This window comes from Etheostoma cragini, chromosome 7 (assembly GCF_013103735.1).
Source record: "Etheostoma cragini isolate CJK2018 chromosome 7, CSU_Ecrag_1.0, whole genome shotgun sequence".
In the NCBI taxonomy this organism is placed as follows: Eukaryota; Metazoa; Chordata; class Actinopteri; order Perciformes; family Percidae; genus Etheostoma; species Etheostoma cragini.
In genome coordinates, this window is record NC_048413.1 from 26,177,245 (window position 1) to 26,203,768 (window position 26,524).

At 43.2% G+C, this 26,524-nt stretch overlaps 2 protein-coding genes across 5 annotated transcripts in view; both read right to left on the bottom strand.

Annotated features, from left to right (window-relative positions):
* The window catches only part of emd (emerin (Emery-Dreifuss muscular dystrophy)), a 4,168-nt gene extending 3,578 nt beyond the window's left edge, over positions 1 to 590 (bottom strand). The window contains exon 1 of the mRNA XM_034875882.1: positions 445 to 590. The gene's annotated coding sequence lies outside the window, so the exon portion shown is untranslated. The remainder of the gene's footprint in view (positions 1 to 444) is intronic.
* A 3,834-nt stretch (positions 591 to 4,424) lies between these two features.
* Positions 4,425 to 26,524, bottom strand: part of flna (filamin A, alpha (actin binding protein 280)) — a 59,903-nt gene continuing 37,803 nt past the window's right edge. For 2 of the 4 annotated variants that reach the window (XM_034875806.1, XM_034875809.1), the window contains 27 exons: positions 26,144 to 26,462; positions 25,139 to 25,312; positions 24,879 to 25,041; positions 24,554 to 24,714; positions 23,907 to 24,074; positions 23,141 to 23,264; positions 22,194 to 22,350; positions 21,086 to 21,275; positions 18,560 to 18,583; positions 17,796 to 18,043; positions 16,845 to 16,919; positions 15,622 to 15,721; positions 15,163 to 15,303; positions 14,943 to 15,071; positions 14,116 to 14,289; positions 13,180 to 13,341; positions 12,301 to 12,504; positions 12,039 to 12,191; positions 11,748 to 11,870; positions 10,921 to 11,187; positions 10,576 to 10,713; positions 9,166 to 9,281; positions 7,732 to 7,864; positions 6,414 to 6,590; positions 5,447 to 5,665; positions 5,110 to 5,307; positions 4,425 to 4,664 (listed from right to left, as the gene is read on the bottom strand). In XM_034875806.1, the coding sequence (XP_034731697.1) occupies positions 4,480 to 4,664; positions 5,110 to 5,307; positions 5,447 to 5,665; positions 6,414 to 6,590; positions 7,732 to 7,864; positions 9,166 to 9,281; positions 10,576 to 10,713; positions 10,921 to 11,187; positions 11,748 to 11,870; positions 12,039 to 12,191; positions 12,301 to 12,504; positions 13,180 to 13,341; positions 14,116 to 14,289; positions 14,943 to 15,071; positions 15,163 to 15,303; positions 15,622 to 15,721; positions 16,845 to 16,919; positions 17,796 to 18,043; positions 18,560 to 18,583; positions 21,086 to 21,275; positions 22,194 to 22,350; positions 23,141 to 23,264; positions 23,907 to 24,074; positions 24,554 to 24,714; positions 24,879 to 25,041; positions 25,139 to 25,312; positions 26,144 to 26,462 (4,422 nt within the window). In that variant the 3' untranslated portion in view covers positions 4,425 to 4,479. The remainder of the gene's footprint in view (positions 4,665 to 5,109; positions 5,308 to 5,446; positions 5,666 to 6,413; positions 6,591 to 7,731; positions 7,865 to 9,165; positions 9,282 to 10,575; positions 10,714 to 10,920; positions 11,188 to 11,747; positions 11,871 to 12,038; positions 12,192 to 12,300; positions 12,505 to 13,179; positions 13,342 to 14,115; positions 14,290 to 14,942; positions 15,072 to 15,162; positions 15,304 to 15,621; positions 15,722 to 16,844; positions 16,920 to 17,795; positions 18,044 to 18,559; positions 18,584 to 21,085; positions 21,276 to 22,193; positions 22,351 to 23,140; positions 23,265 to 23,906; positions 24,075 to 24,553; positions 24,715 to 24,878; positions 25,042 to 25,138; positions 25,313 to 26,143; positions 26,463 to 26,524) is intronic. The other 2 variants (XM_034875807.1, XM_034875808.1) reach the window with 2 other exon arrangements.

The following is a 26,524-nucleotide window of genomic DNA, read 5'->3' on the forward strand; positions in this document are numbered from 1 at the left end:
TATATGTGTGTATACGATAGTAGCCAATCAGCCTGTAGACACTAACAGTAGCCTAGCAGCCTGTCCAGAGATAAGAGCAGCTAACCGCCTGCAGACGGTAAAAGGGAGGAGACTCCAGCACGAAAACGTCAACTTGAAAAATAAAAAATCTCTTGGCGCAAACTGCAGTGGACGGTTGATAAAATATGCTAAACGCAGAATTGGGAAAGTCAAAGCCAATACCTTGTCTAGACCCCACCTTCGTTACATATTGCAACACTTATATTACTTTAACGCCTGGTTAAAACAGCAAAGAGTAACGCAAAGACATCAAACGCAGCTCCGTTTTTTTTAAATCTCGCGCGAGCAACAGACGCAACAAACGCAAGCGATCAAAGAAAAAAAAAGAGAGAAAATAATTATACGTTTGTTGGTAAGAAGTTCAAATAAGATTGGTTGACTTACCCTTGAAAAAAACACAAACGAGTCCGGAGTTGAAAACGTCGCTGGACCAGGACGAGGAGCAGCCCGGAGCCAAGTGGGTGTAGCTTCGTCCCATATCCGGACGACGCTCCCGGCACACCTACGGTACTACGGGCCCCGCTACACGCCTACTCTGGGACTGGCTACGGCCGTCTATGGCTGGCAGGGCGGGAAGGAGGACTCCATCCCAGGGGCGGAACGAGGGGGCGGTTTATGGGGGGCTCCAGCCGAAGAAGCACTCAGTTCCAGGGGCGGACCGTTGCTGGTTCAAGTCTTCATACGGACCAATGTATGGTACTGCCAAGGTGCTCTTGAGCAAGGTGTCAAACCCTCATTTTTCATAAGAGTATAGTGTAGCAAAGTTTTTAAAAATCCAACATGGCTGCGTCGTGTTGTTCTGAAAGCTGTAGCAACATGCAGTCATAAGCACTTCTGTGTTATTTATGTCTCACTTAATTAGTCTTACACCCAGTGCTGTCCATACTCTACCTGTGGACATGTTGTTACAACATGTGGACATGTGTTGATGTGTTGTAACGACATGTGGACTTGTTGTTACAACACATCAAGTTGGTCTCAATCAAATAAATGAACGACTTCATCTCCAGAGCTCCTCATAAACAATGCTAGGAAGTCTTCCAGTAGGATTCCCTCTCATGCAGCGGCCTCTCGTGGAAGAAAGTGACTGAGGCCTAATATGGAGTTGGAGTTTTCCCAGGAAGGGCGTCGGCTGCAGACTGCAGTAATGTACACTGTAATCTACACAGTTTCCACTCAGTGGAAACGTCTCTGGATAGACGCTTAACATTCCTGGGACCCTGCTTACTCTGGGCTTCATCAAAGTTACCGATGAAACCAAAAAACTTCACATCAAAGTAAAAAAAAAACTGCAACTCCATATTCAAGTCAAGAAAATTGCAAGCAAAGGTTTTAGCTTTACACACACCATAGGCCAGGGGTGGAGTGTGTGAGTGTGTGTGTGTGTGTGTGTGTGGGGGGGCCTTCTTGGGCTTCAGCACCGAATGTTTTCTCAAAAGTCCCAAATCTAGGGCGACCTCTAGCTCACCCCGTAAGAGCGTGAGCTCCACGTAGGCTGAGTCCTTTACAGCGGCCCAGGTTCGAGTCTGACCTGCAGCCCTCTGTCATCCCCCCATCTCTCCCCCACCTTTCCTGTCTATCCACCGTCACTATCAAATAAAAAATGTCCCAAAAAAATGTTGCAAATCTCTTAGGCTAATGTTACTGTCTTTCAGAGGCTGTAGCAAAGGTGGATAAATATTGATTTAAGGCTAAATGTGTGCCAACAACCCATTCTGAATGAAGTATTGTGGTGCGGCAGAAAAATCCCAGCCCACAAATCCTATCCTACAGACTATCCTTGCAAAATTAAACAATATAACCATTTTGATTTTAATATTAATATAAAGTAATACTAAAGATACAAAAATGATCAATCCCTCCAATATTGTCAATTATATCACAATCCCAATATCAGTCAAAATAATTACAATGATACATTTTCTTTATATCTTGCTATGTAGTTCTATGGGTACCCAAGAGTCTCCCCTTTACAGACATGCTTTATAGCCTTGGTATTGCCTTCAATTCACAACTAGATTCAGTTGGTTTTAGTGAGAGTATGCATAAGTCCACTCACCGTTTTACCACACCTTCAACCTTGTGCTGGCATATGGCATCGAAATGGAAGATTTAATAGTGTTTCTGCAGAATCCTTTATTAGCAGACCATTCTCTAACAACTTTTGAATTTTTACTACTCAACTATGTGAAATTAAGTAAAAGTTTCTGCACTAGACGTCTATCTGACATGATGGAGCTTCGTCACATTCCCCGTCATGTGCACAACTGGAAGGTGACGTAACATGTAATTTTAACCCTAGGTTTACGACGTGACCGTTGGTGGCCGGGTCGGTAGCTCAGTTGGTAGAGCTGGCGCCCATGTGTGGAGGTTTACTCCTCAACGGAGCAACCGCGGGTTCAACCCCAACCTGCAGACATATGCTGCATGTCATTCTCTCTTCCCTTTCATGTCTTCATCGGTCAAGTGAAAATAAAAGCCTAAAAATGCCACTCCCCCCTACAAAAAAAACCCCATATATTTACATATATCTTTAAAACGTGACCGTTACGTTTTCTAGTCTAGATATGAGGACGGGGAATGATCTTGTGGTTGGTATAAAGGTGCTGTAGGTGGGATTGTTAAGATCCAGGACTTAACCAAAGAATTTGATCGATAACTCGATCGGAGTCCTTCCCCGCCTTTCCGCTAAAACCAAAATGGTCTCCTAAGCCCCTCCCCCCACAAGGGAGAATGAATGTGTGTGCATGCATGAGCAGTGATTGACACACAACCCTTGGCCCTGATTGGACAATCTGAACAGGGAGTTGAGGATTGTTGCAAATCACACTACATTGCAGGTTATGTTCAAAACACACCTATTTGTCCTATAATGACCTATGTGTCCTACTCATTCTATGTGAACCAGGAAGTTTGAAGACATAAAACACACAGCCATTTGATTGACAGAAAAATACTTAAGACAACTTTATTGTGTATCAAAATACTGTCTTACAAACACGTTCAAAGCCTTTTTTACTTAAGACAAGATTCTCTTTTTGTTCTGAAAGATATACTACGCAGAGCAAGTTGGAAGGATAAAGGAGGGGGTTGAGTGGCGGCTGGGGGGGGGGGTGGAGATACAAACACTGAGCTGAAAACAAAGCAATCATCTGTTCTCTTTTGCTTTTTTTGGTCATCATGTTTTTAGGACGTGACAAACCCCATCATCGTCATCATCTTCAGCCCTTCTGTCAACAAGTCACAACTTTAGAAACTTCCCTTTTTTAAATCAATGTGAAAAAAGCTCCCTAGTTAAAGATGAACCGCAACAAACACGTTGCATGTAATGTTGGTGTTACTCATTCTGTATCAAAAGAGTTTTACAACCTAATGAATATGCAGATCACATTAAAAACACACACACACACCAAAGCGTTTGTTTCCCGGCAGCGGTGTTGAAAGAGCACGTGTGACAAACCACGAGGAAGCTTCTGTGAAATGTGTCTTTCTCCGGCCTGTTCACGTAGTATTTGGCCTCATCATTAATCTTTTGGAATCATTCCCATATTCTAATACAGCTTTAAGAACAGCAGTGCCCAAAACTGCATCACACTAGCAGCAGGTAAAACAACTGGGTCGGTTAAAAAGCATCATGAAAACCACATGCTGAAGCGGACTGGAACAGTGCCGCGCATTCGTAGTTATAAGTAACAGACGAGCCGTTCTTTAGACTTTTAGTATACTGACAATTAAAGATCTTACATCAAAGTGTGTTGTGGGACATTTAAACCTATCGCTCAGAAAGGCACATTGCTTGTGACACTCTTTGGTTCCTGTCCTGTGACTGGTCATTTAAAATGGACTACATTGTTATTGTATGTTAAGTGTGTAGCTCCTCCAGTGTAAACAGTAACCTTCCATCCAATGCTGTGCTCAGTGGGACCAAAATCAACTGCTGCTACGCTACACTAAGCTATCCTATCACTGTACACTAGTTCACACAAATCTGCTCATGTCCACCTATGTGCATGACGGAAAATGTAAAGCACACAGCTTACCATAATAAAAAAAAAAGGTGCATCTTTTTCTTCCCTAAATTGTTGATTAGCTGAAGAATAAAACAAGGAATGGAGAGACTATCCAGAAAGAGAAGAATACCGTATATATCTCCATGCATTCATCTTTGGGAGATTCTGGACTGGGTTACAGTGAATGATGTTGCTTTTTAGAATATTCACTTGTCTGAAAGTGTAAACACTGATGTGACAGTTTTTCCTAGTTGGTTAAATAGTTACAAAAATCGGACGCCAAAAAAAAAAAAAAAAAAAATTGCAACATGGGAGCGACTTGGACTTGTAAACAATCATCGGTTAGACTCTGGATAGAATTTCACTTGTGTTGAACAGTGGTTTATTTGCTGATTGTGGCGCTGGGCTGTTAGACGGTGATGTGGTACGGGCTGCCGGGGATGTGCTCGTCCCCCCACTTCACCACCAGGATGTATTCTCCCTTCTCTTTCAGTTGGTAGCTGACGTTGTACATGCGGTTGCCCATGTGTTTCACTAGAATCTCCTCGCAGGGGACCTTGGGACCATCCACGCCAACCAGGAGCATGTTACGACCTGGGGACAGACATGCAACAGGTGAGGATCAACATCAATACGTTCCTAGCAAAGTTGTTATAGTTTAGAATTTTCCATTAGTTTTAATTTCATTTTAGTTTAGTTTAAATCAGTTTTCAGAGTGTTTGGTACTTTTAGTTTCACTTTTTTTGCAGAAAAATTTAGTGTAGGGATGCACGATGTGAGTAAAATGTGCGATATGCGATAAATCCATCTTGGTATTGGTCTTCTCTAGGTCTCACCCCCTCAAAGTCTTGGTATCGCTCTTCTCTAGGTCTCAACCCCTTACCATTTTAAGACCAAGGCAGTTGTTATAATAGCCAACGCACAGCACGGGTCTCACCCCAGAAAAGCCGGGGTCAGACTTGGTCTCCATACACTCTGGTCTTGGTGATTTCTTGAAAAAAAAGCACAAAAATGCCCTTCACATCACCATCCTACACACCTGCTTTGCTGCAGTCAACACTGAAGTTGTTTTTCTGACCCACGAAGCCCTTGGTCAGGCCCAGGCCCTTGGCGACGACCTTGCTGGCATCTGATTGGCCGGGAGCAGCCTGCTGAGAGCAGCTGATGGCCCGGGTCACAGGGTCAACCATGACAGAAGAAGTTTCGTGCATACTGTGGCTGGACACTAGCTTGGAACCTGGAAGATGGAGACAAGGGGGTCTTAACATTCAGTTTTTAATATTTTCCTTTTTATTGAATTTTTTGAAGTGTAAATCCTTACATCGTTCTTGCCTAATGTGTGCATTTCTGTATATAAAAAATAAGATCTTCCTCACCAGAGATCTTGGCTTTGAAGGGGCTTCCGCCGATGTGGTAAGGACCGCCATATTTGATGGAAATGAGATAGTTGCCAGGAGCCATGGGGGTGTATGTGACCCTGTAGCCCTCGGGGCACTCCACACAGTCCATCTTCACCTTGGAGGGCCCGTCGATGGTCACAGCCAAAGCTCCAGGGCCCGCCTTGCTTGTGTTCACCACAAATTCACACGCACTTCCTGGAGACAAAAACAAACCAACAAGACGGAACAGGAAGGACTGAGTTGAGGATGGGACAAAATGTTTAGTGAGACCAGAAAAGAGACTGAAGCGTTCTCCTTCACATTGTAAGGTTTCGGCGCAGCACCCAAGGCAGTTGGGGAGCCACTGCCTGAAATTATGTAATTAAATGAATTTTCTCAGATCTCATGGCTAATGTTTGTCCCCAGTGGACTTATTTAGAGTTTAGTTGTCTTTAAGCTTTTTGAGGATTTTTTATTTATTATGATCTGCTCTCGCTTTCAATCTTTTAGACAAAGATGTCCTTTTTCATATCTCTTTCCATCTGTGTGCACTGACTGTCTGCATGACGCCCTGCACTGTTATAACTATTATTTGTAGTCATAGTTCTATTATATTTATCGTTACTATAATTGGCACTGTCAATGGTGGGGATGGTGGGGGGCCTAGACCTACTCTATATGTAAAGTCTCCTGAGATAACTCCTGATGATTCGACACTAAAAATGAAATAAAATTGAATTGAATAAATATCGCTAAAATAACAGTCCAAAATGATGTGAAATGGCGTTTCTTTTATTGAAAAACGTGATATTTCCCGGAGGGTGAAAGCCCCACCTGCCAAATACAAGCACATCAGTCTTCCACAAACAGGGAACACAAAAGACTGGTATGATGAAATGTGCAAGTTCACTTCCATCCCGATTCATTTTGTCCGGTTGTGTTGTGTAGAGGGGCAGTGTGTTACCTGTGGTGCCTCCCTCCAGTCCGGCTCCGTAGGCCGACACCATCCCAGGGTCCCCGGCCTGGCCCGTTTCCCCTACTCGGATCTTAAATGGACTACCGGGGATGTGGCTTCCATTGAACTTCACATCAATTAGATAGAGGCCGTTCTCTCTGGGGATGAACCGGACTGCGTACTTATCTAGACAAAGAGAGGCGAGGAAAAGGTAAGGCACATGAAAATGTTTTTAGATTTCCAGCAACAAGATCATGTTGTGAGTAGGCTAAGGGCCCTATGTTAACGTAGTCCACTTTTGCTAGTTTAATGGCAGAAAAAAGGGTCCGTGTGCCGGGCGCATGGTTCAAAAGGGTTGTACTTAGCGTCTTAATTAATCATAGGTGGGTTTTGGGCGTAACATGCAATAAACCAATCAGAGTGTCATCTCCCATTCCCTTTAACAGCCAGGCACGGTTGATCTTTGGTGCATTGCTATGATGATGGAGGATTTGCTAAAAAGGAAGGAGAGATGTTCAGGAGAAGAAACTGATCTGCTGGTGCGTGAAGTGAAAGTGCGTGACCAGATCATACAGTATATGGCACGAGCACTAGGCCTATGCCCGGAAAACTCCCTGAAGTGAAGCAGGCGTTAAAAATAACAATGAGATGCTGCGTTATTGACTTTAGACCAGGATTGTGTTGGTCAATGGTGCAATCACTTCTTGCGGCCTCAAGATACTAATACACTTTTTTTTGTAGTATGGTAAAGAATGTAAGCTAATGCTTTTTGCACTTGACACTAAGAAAAGTACTACAATAAAGTAATAATAAAAAATACAAAAACCAATACGCCAATAATTAACCTGAACACACCTCATTGTAAGACCAGCACACCCATGGGTGACAGATGGGTGCAGGTGCATTTGCTATCTAAATGACGTGGGCGCTGGACGGGAAACTGGCAACTGCGTTGGTCTTAAACTAGCAAAGGCACTTGAGTCTGGCTTTACACTGGGTACAAGTTAGGGCCCTGAAAGTGTTTAGGTAAGTGGATACTAGGGTTGCACAATTTATGGCTTTTCTATGGTCACTGCAATATCAACTGGCGCAAAAAACAGTGCGAAAGGCTGCTACATATTGCAAAAAGACACTCAGAGATTCTTTGTGTTAGTTGAAAGAAATATCCACAGAAAACTGCACTTCATAATGTAACGGTCATTCCTTTTTTAGGGCTGCATTTTATAATCAACATGTTGTATTTTAGCAGAATACTGAAAGCAGCAGAAACAATCATCATTATCACAAGTTCTATCGCAGCCGTATTGAATGCCATCACCGTGGTTACCTTGGTCGATCTCGGTGACGCAGCATTCCTCCAGAGCTCCAGACGGGCTGTGGACCTTTGCATCGATCACACCCTTCGCCCCGTTCAGGCTGACGGCGAACGATGCTGGCTGGTTCACCTTCAAACCCGACTCCTGCTCGACAACACATACTCACACACTCAACACTGCATCACCATTACACCAACATCATATCTATCCAACATCACCCCCCTGCTGAACACCATCATCTACTTAATAGCACCACGATCACCAGACTATCATATACATAAACATTAGGCTCTTATTTAGCTTACCTGGAGGTTGCTAACAAGGCTAAAGAGGAGGGCTGTGCAGTGAAAAGGCAGAGAAAGCAGGTTTTTGTGTAAGTCACATAGAAACTGAAGAAAACAGAGAACGAGGAAGGGACATTTTTTGTTTTGACAAAAGTTTTGACGTTTAATAAGTATATTTCTAAGTTTATATTTGTAGGTTTATGTATATATGTTTGAGCATATCTGTGCTCATGTGAAGGGGGGGGGGGGGTCTGCATGCAGGTGAAGATACAGGATAATGTATGAAAGTCAGTGTTGTATGAAGGCCTACTACCAACAGAAAAAGAATAAAAACATAAAAAGTTATGAAAGATAAAAATACTCATGGTAGGTCAACCTGATGAGCAGCGCCACTATGAATCTGCGGACTTAACAGTTTTGCTGAACTTTTTAAAGATTGTCAATAAATTCATGAGAATTGAACTAAAACTCAGAATGTTAACACATCTCCAGGCCAAGCAGAGAAACTGTCTGCTGAATTCTGCAGATTTTCATTCTTGATCACTGCTGAAAACTGTTAAAAATCTGCTGATTCCATTCAGCTCTGCTGAGGAGTCCTGATGATGATGAAGAGTTTTTTTTAAATCGTGCATAACTTTATCTTTTTTCTTTTCTTTCTCGGTTAGAAGTGGGCTTCCACAGTTTTGCCTGTATTTGTAAAAGTGAGAACAAAGAGAGGAAAAGTAGCCCATGTGAGACCTCTTTAACCCTTTAGCGCCCCGTTTCACTTTTGGGAGTTGGCAGGCTGTTGGCAGCCTTTAGAATGAGGCACGAGAAACACACACAGTCCTCTAGTATCCCAGAAGCCATTGCACCGCCTAACAATGCAGCAGCAGGTGCAGATCCTACGCTTGAACCTCTGAACTCTCATCTTACGCAACTATAAGTATACTTGACTTAAACTATTACACTTAACTCCACACTATCCACACATAGTCCTTCTGAGCAGGAAATATTTGTCTATAAAAACCAAAAAAACTGAACTGTCATGATATTCTGTCCACACTCAGACTGCTTTAATCTGATATATGATATACTCGGATCTGCTGCTGCTGCGTTGTAGGCAGTGCACTGTGGCCTGGCGTGTGCGCACACGGATGTGTGTGTGTCTCAGAGCCTCACCTGAAGACTGGCAACAGTGAGGCGACGGGCGTCGTCCGACGGCGAGGCCACCGGGACCACGAAGGGGCTGTCGGGGATGTGCTCGTCATTGAAGCGGATGGACACCTCGTAGTCTCCTACAGGACATCGGATTTCAAGTCAGGAAGTCACAAAAATGCAAAAACAGTGGCAGGCCTCAACAGCATACAGATATACTGTAGATTATAGTTTTTCAGGAGAGTAAAAGTATTAAAAACAGCACTAAGGAGGAGAATTGCTGGATGTGTATTTTTCCCGATGCACATGCTTAATGAGTAATTTCAGCTGTTTTCAACCTGGACCTTATTTTCCTGATGCATTGTCTAAATGTACCCTGGACACCCACAGTTCTTGCGAGAGCCCAATTTGAATTTGCTCAGCGAGTTACCCTGGCATCGAGTAATGCTGCTCATTAACTATGCCCTTGTAGCCAATCTGCACCAATCACATCGCTGTATCTGATACAGGCGGGCCAGACAACAACAGTTTAATCTACCAGTTAGCTCCGCTGGTAGCTAAGCGTACGGGGCTCTGGCTACATCACCCCACGTGTTGTTGTGATTGGTCGTAGTGTTATCCAATTGCGTGAAAGGAGAATTTCAAATGCACGTCTGGTGCCGCCCCTTGAGATGGGCAACTTTCACTACTTGATGCCAGACCCTTAATACCCTTAATTTGGATTTGGGTCTGGATTTCCAGGCTAGTCTAAGTGACTAATGTGACTGTTTGAAACTGGTCTCGTATTAAGTGAGAACGCAGCCATGAACCGGTCTGCACTTCCAACCCTGTGGGGCAAATGTGCATTGTCAATTTACAGCCACTAAAAGAGCTGTTTTGCCACTTATTCCAAGTGTCTGACTACATTAAGAAAAGGATCCCTACAGAGATAGACCTTTGTCCTAAAGAGTAAGATCCTTTACTTTAAAACATGTATAGAGCCAGCATATTTTCACATGTAAATTCGTACATTTTAATTGGTAAAGATTTTATTTAAACCAAACCAGTGTGTTTGTTGAAACAGTGGAAAGACTTTTGCTGTCGTTTCAGTCGACTTTGAATCGAGTTTGTTCTACTATGATAAGATTGTATTACACAGTATATTATTTATTTAAATAGAGCCTTTCCATAATGTTGTCAGACACTTAGAACAATATTCTGAGCATGTCAGTGTCAACCAACAAGCATTTTTTGTAGATGCAAATTGAAGGTTTCGCAATTGCCCTTTAGTTTACATTGGATCTTGTTTGGCTGCTGCCACTGCAATGGTCTTTCTTAACCAATCATCAGTCTCAGAGACACACAAACATAGGAAAATAGGGTCCAGGTTGAACAAAAAACCCAAAGTTACCCTTTAATTCTCATGCATAAATCTTTCCCTGTCTCTTCTCTCACCAGGCTCCTGCACGATGTAGGACACTCCACTGGAGCCGTCCTTGCGGTCCTCGAAGGCGATTTCAGCCTTGCTCGGCCCCTCCACAGCAATACTGAGACCTCCGGCACCAGCCTCCCTTGTCCAGATACTGAACTCAGCTACGCACAACACAGGGGCCAAAACAGTCAGGTACACTGTATATATTGCAGCATAGGCACATGCCAAGGCATTTCAGCAACAAGGCAATATCGAATGCTTTACATTACACATTAAAGAGCCATTAAGAACAATCAAGGAGAATATGAAACACCTAAACTACAATAACTAATAAGACAAACTAATAATCCGGCAGGTACTACACCAACCTGGTACTCCAGCTTCTGCTCTCTCCAGGCCCGGCCCTCCAGCGCGGACCTTATGAGCCCCGCCCTCTCCCAGGGGGCCCACGGTGAACTGGAACGGGCTGCCGGGCACATGCACGTTGTTGTATTTCACACACACGGTGTGCACACCCGTCTCGGTGGGGACAAAGCGGATGCAGTAGGTGTTGTTCTCTCCCTCCATAATGTCGGCCTTGTGAACCTGGCCAGACGGGCTGGTCACCTGAGCCGTCATGTCCGCTATGCTGATCTCTGAACAGACAGGCAAACAGGAGATTGAATAACTGAAGACACACCTGTAGAGACACTCTTTAACTTTGAACTTCCAATGATTTTTTTTTTTTTTTTAAATTTTTAAACACAGATGACGTGGATCGGTAACATGCTAAAATGTGGAAATGTAACCTGATTCATTCATGTCAGTTACAAAGAAATAGCTGTTGAAAATTTGCTGCTATACACGCAGGGCTTTAAAGGGCCCATATTATGGTATGTTGGCTGGTGACCAATACAGTTAATTTTCAAGCCCTCCATGTAAGCGGATTGGACACGGGCCAAACAAAACCAATGTAATTACACAGCAAGTCAAGATTTTCCCCAAAAATGGTGGTATTTCAAGTGATCATTTTTTTCTGATAAGTTTGGTTTCTTTTAGTTATTTGATGCTTAAAAAAAAAAAACAGGGTGAAACGTAATGATTGACAGTTAGGATTGACTCGAGATTGGGTGTATGGGCGGGACTTCAATACCACTGCTTCACCGCCCAATTAGTAAAGTTTGATTGTTACAACCCATCGTAACGTCAGTGTTACCTGGGATCTTGAGGCTGAGGTCACACTGGCTGCCGACGTTGGCGACTGATGCTGCTCTCCTCTTCCTCGTGATGCTCTCCTTCATCCTGCCCTCCCCTGTTACCTTCACGGTGAATGCACTTCCTACACACACACACAATCACACAATCCTTGTGATTCCTTCAATCGCAGGTTTTACAATCAGATAAAAGGAAACATTGACAAACAATCATCGCTGCAGGTTTCCGCCATCAAAGTTCAAATCCATTATCTATTCATGAGTTACGTCATAAACTGATTTGAGGTGCGCACCTGGCACATGTTGGTCAGCGAACTTGATGTTGATGATGTAATTTCCTGGTTCAGTGGGGCAGTAGGTGACCTTACAGGTGCCGTCCTCCTGGTCCTCAGTGTTGATGTCCACTTTACTGGGCCCCTCAATGGACAAGCTCAGGCCGCCGTAGCCTGTATGGAAGGAACACCAGAGGTACGAAATATTGCATCTGGATGATTGAAAAGGAAATTTAACAAACTTAACACACGCAGAAATATTAGATTTTTATCAAGTGTGTACCTGCATCACGAGTGTCGATGATGAACTCGGCAGGCTCAAAGGTCCTGGCCTCGTTCAGGCCAGGGCCGCTCACCCGAACGCGGCTGGCGTCACCGATCTCTGATTGGTTGATCATAACGGCAATGGGGCTGCTGGGAATATGGCGACCGTTCTTCTTGATGTTGACAAGGTGCTCGCCAATCTCCTTAGGAACAAATGAGATGCCTGTGACAGACACATACACAAAGACAGCAGTTGAAACAAGGATTTAAGAAGAAGACAGTTAAAACTGGTTTCATGTTTCTTGGGCTTGGGCCGGAGCTAGCCTCACATTGTCCAGACCTTCCTCCACAATGCTGCAGAGGAGGGTCTGGGTAGTCCACACAACATTCCAGGGTGGGAGAAAAACATGCCTTGGGCGGTGCTAAGCTGCGGACGGAGCAACTGTGGCTCTCCAAAATAGCCTCGGGAAGGAACATCTGCGTCAAAACTGTTCCAACCCCACTGAATGCAAGAAGCATGAAACACATTTAACCCGTGTGTTGTCCTTTGGGTCCCAATCGTATTTCTCTGCTCACGTGGCCTTGGCCTCCAGGGTCCCAAGACCCGTCATGCACTCAAACGCGTATCCCAATAGCCTGATTTTGTCCTACGGGGGCCCGGAGACCTGATGGACGATGCGGGAGTAGTGGAACATACGTATAATCACATACAAATAAACAAGGGTCTCCAAGACCTGAATGGTGGACCCACGACGGCAGTTGACATGAAATAAAAAAGGCCCCAGGGACCCCGAAGCACAGGCTAATGCAAAATGTAAATAAAATAAACAAGTCCCCGGGACATGAAGGACAACACAAGGGTTAAGACTTGTCTCGTCAGTCCGATTCACGCACTCACCAACGTGTCCGTTACGCAGCATCTTCAGCAGGCAGGGCTCCTCGCGGCCCGAGGGCGTGGTAAGGGAGGCGGTCAGCTGGCTGAGGTCAAACTCTCCAATGTCCAGTGGGATGTCTGCGGCTGAGCCCACCTTCAGATGGGACATCCTCATGGAGTCATCACCTGGGGACACAGCACAGACAGGGAGACTCAGAGAGAGGAGAGGAGACAAGATAGTTTGGGGCAGGGATATATATATTTCTTTATTTACAGACTCAAGGTCCAGATGATTTAAAAACAATACAATACAAAAGGGGTTCAGACCAGACACAGACATAAATACATATAGACAAACTGATCCCCAACAACATCACAAAAGAAACACACACACATACAAACAAATTTATATATAAAATAGTCAAACTTGTTCTGTCATTTCTGATCTACACTAACTATAACGTGTGGACATTCCTCAGAGGAAACAACCTACAATCCAACACTAACCCTGGGTCTGGTTGCATTAATTATGCTAACTTCTAACACCAATAACATTACCACTGGCCAAATAAGAACAGTTTTCCAAAACAGTCACATTTGGGACAACTAATCGATCAGCTGATTTAAATTTTTAGATGAGTAAGTTGAGTTTCTCCACAAATAAGCATGCAAAAGCACAATATATACACATTAAGTCTTGTGTTAAAAAGTACTTAACTTGTAAGTACTTAACTTATAAAAAGATAAGTTGATCTCTGTCAACTAAGACCAAAACAACTCATTTCTAAATGGGGGTGTATGTGGAAATGTCAGCGATGTGACGGCCTTTAATGGTGGATCATATTATATTATATATATACATACAACAAAATTTCCCAGTCGTGGGATAAATAAAGTATAATCTAATCTAATCTAATATTTCCCATTAATCATTGAGTATTTAAGCTCATATGGTGTTACCAGTAATCCTAGCAGAGAAGGGGCTGCCCGGGATGTGCTTGTCGTTGTATTTGACCAGGATGCTGTAGTCTCCAGGCAGGACGGGCAGGTAGGACACAGTGCACGTCCCATCCTGGTTGTCAACACAGCTGATGTCGGCCTTGGATGGACCCTCGATGGCCAGAGACAGACCGCCTACAAGGACAGAGGGTTTTTAGTGTGATTACGATTTGGCCATTTTCTATATTTTTGTGTCATGCACACAACATGCTCAACCCTCACGGGTTATTAAAAGACACGTTAATGTCAGTTGCCATGTTCAAACGTTTCATTGCATTTCACAAAAATATTTTACAGTTATTTTATAGGTTGTTCTTAAAAGGGATGGTTTGGAGTAATTTCACCCAGTGTCCTTTGCACCATGGCCTCGAGCCAAACACTCCTACCAGAAAGGTTTTTCCCATAGTCGAACATGGGCAATTAGCGTCATTACCTGATTGGCGCTAATAGAACCAAATGTGTTGCCTCACAGCACTTAATAAGTATTTATTAATTTAGCTGTTTCTAGTGTTTTTAGCTTGATTTTTTGTTTCTGGTTCTGTTTGTCCCTTGTTTTCATTTGTGGTGTGGAATTTTAGTGTTGTTGTACTGTCAATATTTGAAGTTTGTCATGGTCTTTGATTTGATGCCTACTGCAAATCAAATTTCCTTCAGGACAATAAAGTTGAAAGTTGAGGTTGAAGTTGAAAGAATAGATGTAATGTTGATCAAATGTGGGATTTGGACCCCTAATCTACACAGGCTGCTGCATAAAGTCAGATGTATTCTGCCACCCAACTGCTACATACCCTCTCCAGCATCTTTGGTGTTAACAGTGAAGACAGCTGGCTTGTTGACAGTCCCATGGATCAGGCCTGGGCCATACGCACTGACATTACCACTGTTCATGTAGTCCACGTAGAACTGTAGGGGACTTCCTGTGAATGGAGGAGAAAGCAGAAGAATATCTCACACACATTCAGAGTTACACATTTCCGTTGTATTTACAGAAACCCTCCGAAGTTGTACCAGGGATGTGGATGCCATCGTATTTGATGTCCATCTCGTGCAGACCGGCCTCAGTGGGAGCGTACTTGACCGTGACAGTGCCGTCCTTGTTGTCTGTGATGTCAGGCTTGGCCACGGTGCCCGATGGCATTCGGACTTCCCCTGAAGCAGAGGACAGAAACATTTTGTACAGTTAGATACACGCAACACACAGATCATACGTATCGGCCAGTAATATCGGCCCCCTGATATATCAGGCTATTTGTGACTGTCTGTAAAAGGTGCTACATCAAATAAATGTATTATCATTATATTAAACTTATTATGATTAACATTTGTCGAAAAGTATACTATAGAGTTATGTTTGTGTTATACAATTTGAATGGGCAAGGAAATGTATTGATGGGTCCTTAAAAACTCATGGAAAAGTTTCGAAAACGTGTGGGAGCCCTGATTATAGTGCGGACGGGTCTATGTTACCTGTGATCTCTCCCTTCTGGATGGTGAATGGGATGACCAGGTCAAACGGCCTCAGCCCTGCCACATCCAGACCGTTCATTCCCATTGGTCTGTCTGTTGCCTGGGAGACAGAGAGCAGAGGGCAGAGGTCAGATACACACAGTCCGAGACGAGGGTTGTGGCGACGGGCATGATTGACAGTAAACGTCACAGATGCAGTCAACACAGCGCAGGACAGACGGGCGAAAGTTTCCAGAACACCAACAAACAGAATGGGATGAGACAATCATGAGATGAAATGATTGGACAATGGGGGGGGATGACAATGGGGATCATGGTCAGGATGATGACACCGACACAAACTGCAAGAGAGAATGAGATGAGGACAAAAACACTGGTAGGTCAGGGGGAGAATGACAAAGCACGTTAGCCATTTTGTGAAATGTGGAGCAGCTGACACGCCCACATTGGTCATTCTCAAAATGGCTTTCGTCTCCTAAGCGAGTCGACATGGAGCACTGCAGCACAGACGGACTGCACAGTATCTCATGGGAGATGTCTAACTCCCTAATTGCAAAGGACACACAATAAAAACTGTAGGGCTGCAACTAAGGATTATTATAATTGTTCAATTAACCTGTTAATTACTTGTTTGGTCTTTAAAATGTCAGAAAATAAGGGGGAAAAACAATCAGTGTTTCCCAAAGCCCAAAATTACATTGTCAATTGTCAAATTTTTCCACATCTCAATGATATTCAGTTTAATGTATCAGAGGAGTGAAGAAACTAGAAACTATTCACATTTAAGAAGCAGGAATCAGAGAATTGTTTTACTTTTTTTTCATTAAAAAAAGACCTAAAATGATTATCAAAATAGTTGGCGATTCATTCAGTAGTTGACATCTAATTGGTTAATCTTTGCAGCCCTAAACAAGAAAAAACTGTGTGCGTATGTTTTGAAACTGCAGCACACAGGAGAAGAATATGAATGTGGCTTTTTCTCTACTACTAAATGCAGCTCTGTTGCATTTTCCATGTGTTTGAGGAATCCTGTTTAGGAGATGGAGGCAGCGAAATGAGAGATAAAGTCCCGTCAAGAGATAAACCACCTGCAAGGAGAGACAGCAGACACTGATGCGGGCTGATGAAAGAAGGAGGCCAGGTGGGAGGATGTGGATGAGGGGAAAAAGAAGAAGAGAAGAAGTAGAGAGGGATGAGAGGCTGCAGACAGAGGTTTTAGATACCCAGGGCTGTTGAGCGTAGTACTGGGGCAATTGGCTCTGTTGCATAAGCTGGTCTGATGGGGCTCCTTCCAGCGCCTGGGAGGGGGGAGGGGGGGGGGAGAGAGGGTAACAAAGATGGAAGGGGATTGGATGGGGAATAAAACAGTAGTCAGAGTGATTTAGATAATGTCTGGCGCAACCGGGACCCAATCACAGAGCTTCTGTGGGGAGAAGTGGCGTCAAGGAACTTTGAACTGTTTCCCTAGGTGACTTCCATAGGAAGTCGGATTTTCAGAGGTCAAACTCGGAAACACGCCCCCTGACCTCCTTTTTCCAAGCTTGGAATTTGATAAACACGGCTGCTCCGTGCATCAACAGTTGTGAAAGCTGTAGTAACATACAGTTCATCAGCACTCCTGTGCTATTTGTGTCTCACTAAATCAGCCGTACAGCAGTTGTTGTCCATCATCTAACTGTAGAGATGTTGTTACAATGTTTGCACAAAAAAAACTACGTTCTCATCAACTGGCATGGTAACCGCTGATAGCTAATCTAATCTAGCTAGAGCTGATGAAAACAATGAAAATCAGACTTGTAAATGGAATGCATTCAACTCAGGTGTGAAGTGATTCCCAGCTTCTGAGTTAAATGGAAAGCACTATTAGGTGCACATTTTTGGCGGGGAGGAGGGGTTTGTTAAGGGACCACCCTCAATTATTTCATTTGGTTTCTCAATTAAAAAAATAAATACAATTTCACACATTTTGGATCATTACCATTAACATAACTGTGTCTACAACATTAGAAAAACTAGAGCAGATAATAAAAAAACACAGCATCATTAGACCTGAGAAAAGTCATTTAGTTACATTCATTCAGCTTAGTTGGTGCACCAAATGGATTGCAGCAAAAGAGCCTGTATGCTCAACCAACTCCCCTGTGTAAAGAAAAGGGAAAATGGACGCCACTCACCGTGACCTGGAAGGGACTGTTGGGGATGTGCTCCCCTCCGAACCGGACGCAGATGACATACTCGCCGGGCTGTGGCGCCGTGTAGAAGATGTCAAACGTGCCGTCCTCGTTCTCGACGACGTCCACGTCGAGCTCCGCCCCCTCGGGCGTGCACACGCTGCAGGTCACCTTGCCTTTCCCAGCGGCCTTGGCGTCCACCGTGATGACTGTCTGTTCGCCGATCTGGATGGTTGGGCCAACGCCTGCGCCTTGAAAACGGAGAAGGAAGGGTCAGCGGGGAGATGAAGTCTAACAATAAAATATCTAATAGAAACAGGCACACACACACACACACACACACACACACACAATTCAGCATGCACATTCCACAATTACGAGACAGGGATGAAGCTGGATGAGATGTAGTCATGTTATACCCGTCTACACTACGTTGTTACTATTGACTCATGTGTTATTGTCAGACAGTTTCCCGTGTAGAACTGAAAGCTAGATTAGCCATTCCACCATGCCATCCAAACTACTCCGTTAGTCCATTAGTCTGTCCAACAAAAAACATGACAGAGGGAAACGAAGACAAACCGTTTGACAAAGGATGTGTAAATCGAGATGAGAGGAAGAGAAGGTATGGGAGAGAGAATATATGATAACGTAGAAAAAGAGATCGGGGTATCTCGCTGAAAGCTGGTGCCACCATCCTCCATGCTGACAGAACAGAGAAAGAAAGAATAGTTCCTCTACATTACAAAGTCGTTCAGAAGGCTTACCTAAACCGTGACCGCCGATTGAGACTGATAATAGGAACGGTGAGAAGCAGGGGAGCGAGAGAAGACAAAAGGTGACAAATAAAAAGACAGTCAGGTGGGGGTGGGGGTGGTGGGAGGCAATCACTGTGCTCCAAACACTTAAAAACAAACGGTGATGGTGGAGTGTGAAGCAGGGAGGGTGTCTGTGTGTGTGTGTGTGTGTGTGTGTGCGTGCGTGCGTGCGTGCGTGTGTGTGTGTGTGTGTGTGTGTGTGTGTGTGTGTGTGTGTGTGTGTGTGTGTGTGTACAGCAAGGTGAGGGGGAGTGTAACTGAGGAGCACAGCGTGAGGAACACAACATAACAATGCATGAAAAAAATGAGATCTGAGCAGCAGGTACACTGAGAGATGAACGTTGATGCTTTTCACAACTGATTTATCCTCTTTCGCACTCTCATGGATACCACTCCCATATCTGACGCTAAGTGTGAAGCTAGAGCCAGCGGCCGCTTAGCTTAGCATAGCTTAGCATATCGACTGGAAATTAAAACAGGGATACAGCCTGGCTCCGTGTGCCCAGTGTTATGATTCCCACTACTACCCCAGTCAGTCCGGGTTTGGCAATTTGGCCGTCGCCAACTTGTTTTGTTTTTTTTGCAAACTGATGTGACAATGTTTGACGAGAGGGCGGAGCTAAGGAGGGCGGAGCTGAGGAGGGCGGAGTTGAGGAGGGCGGAGCTGATGAGGACGACGCGGCCAAGCCAGTGCTGTTCATAGTTTAACTGGTGCCGGGCCAAGCTAAACTCTAAAGGGAAAAAGTTGCAGATTTGTGACCTTTCTGAAGCGAGTCATCCAGGGGAGATTTACCGACAATAGACCGGGACCCGTGGGTACTGCCGCCATCCATCATTCCTCATAGAAAGCAGCTTTAAAGGCACTTCTGCTTTGGCTTCAATTTTCAAACCTGGAAGCTCAGTCCATTACTTTTACAGTCTATGGACAAGGCAGCATTCAAGCGCTAGGATTGGCCAGGCCGCCATGCCTGCATGTTGGGGGTCCATCCCCTGACCAATGGGCTACCATGTCCCTACGCAGGGCGCTTCTTTTCAAAAAAAGTAGTCTTCCCTTTGCTTCTAGTCTTAGTCTTAGTTTGTTCACAAATGTATTTTTTCAGATTATCCATTCTATCTGAAACAACATTTGATTGTATATCAATCATCCTATAGCCTCAGAGACACTGATCATCTTTTTTTTTTTCAGTACCACATATATCTAAAGAAATTGGGAGGAGAGCTTTTAAATTCAAAGCCCCTTCCGATTGGAATGGTTTACCGAGGTCTTTAAGAGCTCTTTCTTCCTTTCACCAGTTTAAGATGTCTCTTTATAATTATTTGCATACAAGCTGCAATTGTTTTTCTCATACTTGATATTCATAATTGATACTTATACTTGATTTTTATTTTTATTTTTATTTTTATTTATTTTTCTTTTCTTTTCTTTTTTATTTTTTGAATGTTTTTGTTTTGTTTATATGCATGTACAAGTACAGTATGTATGTATTTGTGTGTGTGTATATGAATATATTTATGTAAGTAATTGTGTAAACGTATGTGCACATGAATATTTATGCGTGTATATTTGTACATATTATGTATATTTTAATTTATTATTTTCTCAAACTGTTATTAACTATAACTGTTTTTTGTTTAATATTTATTGGTTGGAATGGGAAGGATATGGGTGATTTTGGTGTAATGGAGAGCTTTTGTTTTTGTCTGTCAGTATGTGCGTATGTTTGGGGTGTATGTTTTAATTTTTTTTTTTTAAATTTTTATTATTATTCTCCTCAAGCTGTTTAGTTAATTGTCTTGTCTAAATGTGAATGTATTGTATATTTGCTTTGCCTGTAGGACCCCCTCGAAAACGAGATGTCACATCTCAAGGGATTATTCCTAATAAAAGAATTTCTTCATTAGTCTGCAAATCTCCAGCTTCATATTTAAAAGAGAGATATGAAAGTGGTTTCAATCTTCTTCATGTAACTCTCTGCAAGAAAGTGAGTGCATTGCCTAATACTTCAAACTGTGGATGAAACATGAAGAACACAACACTGTGCAGCTTGTTTGCTATCACAAATCAGGAACCAATCTTCAGAGCGGTGGCTTCCTGCTGCTGTTCAAACCAATTTACAGTAAACAAAGTCCTCTTGCAACAACATTCGGATGTGTGAGGACATAAAATCCTGGTGAAAATCTGGTCTGGGGGTTTTGAATGTAACAGTAAAATACATTATTATTATACATTATTATCAATATCATTAATTGGAAGTCGCTTTGGATAAAAGCATCAATTAAATGACATGTAATGTAATAATGCAGGAGAGAAATTTGACCAACAATCCCACAGATTTGAAGTCTAAATCATTATATAAAAATCAGAGTATTGCTACTTCTCCAAGGTCAAAGAACTTGTGTCCTTTAAGTCCATTTTTCAACCATATGAAAACAAATATATTTATATAAGCAGCGGTCTAACCGTGCTGTACATACCTGTGACAGTGCACTTGCTGGCGTCTCCGGTGGGCAGGGCTCGGATCCGGTAGGGGGAGTATGGGATCTCGTCCCCTCCGTACTTAATGAGGATGGTGTATCTGCCGGTCATGTCCGGCACATAGGACACCAGATAGGTCCCGTCATGGTTGTCGCGGATATTGGCCTTCTTAGGCTTCCCCTCTGGGTCCTGCAGGAGTGGAAGTGGCCAATATTTAAAACCAGAATAATGTGTTTTTATTATGTGGGACATAATTCAAAAGTACATTTCCACTTTCCACAGGAAAACATATCATTGAGCCGTATATAATACATGGAGAGAAACACATAACGTGTCATCTCAGCATTTTTTTATGCCTGAATAAAACACTTTTTATATGCATTTCACCCCTAAAATGTCAGGCCTTGTCACAGATAAATTTGTTAATGTCAGAAAGGTTTCCAAATTCATTTCTTTGATACAAATAGCATTTTCTTATTAATAGCGTGTCTCGGATTTTATCTAACACGGTTTTGTAACTCCTATAATAAATATAAGCAACTCTGTGGTTAATTGTATTGGATGTAAGCACTAAGCACTAAGACCACCCTGTAGAAATACTCTGTTACAAGCAAAAGTCCTGCATTGAAAATGTTACTTAAGTAAAAGTATGCAAGTATCATCAGGAAAATGCACTTAAAGTATTAAAAGTAAAAGTAGTAAATGCAGAAAAATTCTCACATTTTAGCAAAACAATCCAAACCGTTGTGTGTTTAATGGTCTAATCTTTTCAGCTGGACTTGGAGGCTGTTATGTTGTTGGGTCCTTTAATTTATAACAAAACATTTCATAATCTACGTGTGTTTTGTATGGAAAAATCTTAATTTGTAAAGTAACTAAAACTGTCAGATTAATGTAGTGGAGTAAAAATACAATATTTCTCTGAAATGAAGCAGAGTCAAAGCAGAAAGTGGCATGAAGAGAAAAGACTCAAGTTAAGTATTAGTACCTCAAATTTGAACTTCAGTATAGTACTTAAAGTAAATGTACTTAGTTACTTTCCAACACTAAAAAAGAGATTAATTCATGAATATTTTCCTAAATAGTCAATCGCATGCGAGGACTCACAGTGATCTGCACTGCCAGCAGTCCCTCGCCTGCATCCTTGGCGTCAATGGTGAACTCGACGGGCATAGAAGCGGGCACCCCGGTGGTGTTAAGACCGGGTCCGCTGGCACGCACCTTACTGGCATCGTGGGTGGGGAGCACCTTCACCTTGTAGGGGCTGACAGAGGGAGAGAGGAGAGGGACAAATACTCAGCTGTCAGAAAATGTGGATTGAACATCAGTCTATATCCACAACCTTATTCTACTTCCCAGATTGGCCCGTGTTCGGCTGTGTGTCCTTTTTTTTCCCCTTGAATTTCCGTTACACAACGCTTAATTTGGATTGACGGTGGATTTCTGAGGACTAAGGTTACCTGGTCCTCAGATCTCTGCAGGGTAAATCCATAGAGCTAGCTAGACTATCTGTCCAATCTGAGTTTTCTGTTGCATAACAAGTTCCTTCCAGAGGGTATTTTGCACCGCCCATGACGATTGTGATTGGTATATGGAAATGCCAATAAACCAGAGCACGCTTTTCTCCCATCCCAGGATGCTGTGTGGACTAGCCAGACCCTCCTCTACAGCTCTGTGGAGGAAGGTCTGGCAATACAAGACTAATTGAACATAAAATCTGTGTGTGTTTAGCCCTTATTTTTATATTTTCCACAGGCGGCTTCATTCAGTAGAAACCTACACTAGATACTAGCTTAACTAGCTGATATTTATACTATTTGTGCAACTGCAACACAGCGTTTCCCTTCGGGGATCAATAAAGTATTTCTGATTCTGATTAACAAACATGTGATTGTTCTTTCAAGTACTAGATGTAGAGACAATAAAGTCTGCGAGTCGGGTAGCAAGACGCTCCACTTCTGAGATACTCCTGGTGTGGTATGGCGCAAAACAAAACCGGAACGCCGCCAAGACGCTCCCCGTGGAAAATCCAGGAAAGTGCGACTGTGTGTTACCTGCGTGGGATCTCCTCGTCAGCATACAACACATTAATGGAATAGGGTCCCTCTCTGGTGGGAACGTAGTTGACGGTGTGAGTCTGATCACCGTTATCCACCACTTCCACTGGCTCCACCACACCTAAACACACACATATAAACAGAAAGATTCATTCATTCAATCTTTATTTATACTTAAGAGATTATCGACGTGCAAACCTGTATTTACAATGACACTGAGTCAGTTTCAAAGTCAAAGAAAGGAAAAACATAAACAAGAATAAATAAAAAAACACAGAAAAGGAAGCAAAACCATCATAAGAACATAGAAAGACACTAAAACTTTAAAAATTGTAAAACAATTTGAATGAAAATCAGGACAACTAGGATGTAAAAAAAAAATAAATACAACTATGTAAAGCAATTAAAAGTTTGGCGGTCCAACAATCTAATTACTAAAATGTCCAAGAGGCACATTAAAGTGTTGTCTTTTATTCCACGGGTCAAGTGCACTAAAATTAAAAGCAGTTTAAGAAGTTACATTAAAAAAATGGTTTAAATTCTTAATTAAGATTATTTTTGAATGTCCGAAAATCCAAGCTTTAAAATTGTACATAGCGATACGCAGTTATTTTATTGTTATTTTTATGTGTTTTTTCTCTTTATCCTGTTTTTTATACCTTTTTTTGTAAGCTGCTGAAAAGTGCTGCTGGAAATGGAAATTTCCTTGCAGGAGTCACCCTAAAAGGATCAATAAAAAGATGTCCAAGTCTAGACCCCTTACCTTTGGGTCCCTGTACGCGGACTTGCAGGGGGGCCACTCCAGCTTTGGAGGCGTCCACTGTGAATGCCTGAGGAATGTTGGCTCTGACGTTGGTACCCAGACCCGGACCCTGGCACTTCACCTTGGTACTGTCCACTGTGTCACTGACTGGCACGGAGAACGGACTGCCTACACAGACAAAACCTCGGAAAGGTTAGCAGTAGTTATCCTTAGGTGCCCTAGCTGTTTAGCAAGCAGAGACTGAAGAGAGATATGGAAAACCCTCCACCTTTTCCTCTTGTTTATGTATGGATGGGATTGGTTTGCCGTCATTGTTGTACAGCCTGGCTCAGGGCAAATTCTCTTAAATCATGAATAACTGAATCCCAAATAACTTTTCTATTATTATGTAGTTTGGCTGCCTGTCATGATAGAAAAAGAACATAAATAACACTTTAAAGTAGTTTTTTTCCTGCCAAAATTGACGTCATATCAGATTGCTGCATAGACTTGCCAATCTGATACCACCATTTTAAGCGGCATTGGATTTGGATCCAACCAGATCCGTGCTTAACTAACTCCCTCATATTTAAATTCCTAAATATGTTAAACAAGATAACAACAATATTTAAATGGTTGGTTTTTTTAAACACCAACAGACACAGTACCTGTGATGGGCTGTCCTCCATAGGTGACGTTGAGGTTGTATTTGCCGGGCTCGTATGGGATGTACTCCACGCTACAGCTGCCATCCTTGTTATCAGTGCAGGACATTTTGGCCTCTGATGGACCCTCCATTGCCAGACCAAGACCACCAGTACCAGCTCCTCTGCAGAGGGGAAGACAATGGGTGTTATAAAACACAACCAAGGAAGAATAAAGGGGAGCTGTCAATCCAGGCGTGGGTTTGTAAAATGTCCTAAACTGACAGATTGGATGTCTGGATTAGAAAATGGGGAAACTCTTCCAAGTGGATGCTTTTGTCTCTCTTACCGCGTTTCCACTGTGAACTTGTTGGGCTTGTTGGTGATGCCAGATTTCAGGCCGGGACCGTGCACCCGAACGCGAGCTGGATCACAGCCTTCGGTGACGGCAACACGGAATGGACTCTTAGGCGCCGGAGAGCCATCGTAGCAAACCTCCACACTATGTGGTCCTGAGGCGCACACACAAAATCAAGATGGCTTCAAACTCATGTATTGTAGAACAGCAAACCTACGCATTTCTGCAGAAATTGTTCGGCTGGAACTCACCCTCCTCATAGGGAGTGTACTCTACGTTGTAGGTTCCATCTCCGAGATCGGTGATCAGTGCGTCCGTGCGGCTGCCGGACGGGTTGCTGATGACGGTTTTGATGTGGTCCCCTCCGGTCTGTGTGAGAGCACGAGCATCCACGGTGAAGTCTGTGGTCGCCTCACGGAAAACACCTAAAAACACAGGGGAACATACAGAATGTTGGGGAAATGTTTGCAGGTCTGCACACACTTTGATTGCAATGCCAATGATCTCTTTAGTTTTCTTTTTCCAAATTTAAAACCCGTGGAACTCTTTGGAATCTTCTCTACAGAGGGGAATAGGAGGTCCGAGATCTCAGTGGCGCAGCAGCCCCGGCTTTAATTTAATGAACAGTCAAAGCAAAAACAGTCTTTTTACAGTAACATTGACGAAGAAACGGTATTTCAATGTGGATCAGTCACATCCTTATGAGCCACCTTCTAAGGGAAGCTCATTGTTGGACTCGCTCTAGTGGCTGTCATTCTGCACCAAGGCTGAATTTTGGGAAAGAGACTTCAGATACAGTATTAGGGGACCACTAAGGTCTATATAAAAGAGACTTCAGATACAGTATTATGGGACCACTAAGGTCTATATAAAAGAGACTTCAGATACAGTATTAGGGACCACTAAGGTCTATATAAAAGAGACTTCAGATACAGTATTAGGGGACCACTAAGGTCTATATATAAGAGACTTCAGATACAGTATTATGGGACCACTAAGGTCCATATAAAAGGAGGACCATGTCATGGGACCTTTAGCACAATGCGTATTTACAGCATACATGAAGGATATATGCACATTTTTAAAAAGTTCTTCAAAAAACATCAGGACAATGCAAAATATCCCAATATGGCAATAGTACACACAAAATTTAAAATGTGTGAAAATGTACAGCATGTACATATATATATTATATATATATATACATACATACATACATACATACATACATATATATATATTTTTTTTTCCTTCACCTTTGCCCTCCACTCCTTTTCCGAACACACGGACTCCACTGGCGTCGACCGCCGGCTCCACGGAGAGCCGAGCGGGGAAGTTGGGCACATCCTGGCCACCGTAGCGGATGGTGAGAGTGTACGAGCCGGGGTAGAGAGGGATGTAGGTGATGGTGTAGGTGCCGTCTCCATTGTCCTGGATGTGAACCTCGGCCTCCGTGCCGCTGTCGGAGATGATCTCGATGGTCAGCTCAGCCGGGCCGGCGTTGGTACAGTCCACAATGAACTCCCCTTTCTCCCCCACCTTGGCGCGCTCCAAGCCTGGGCCGGAGCAGCGTACCTGAGAGGAGAGAGATACATGATTGATGACTACATGTGCGTGAGAAACAAAATTACTTTGAA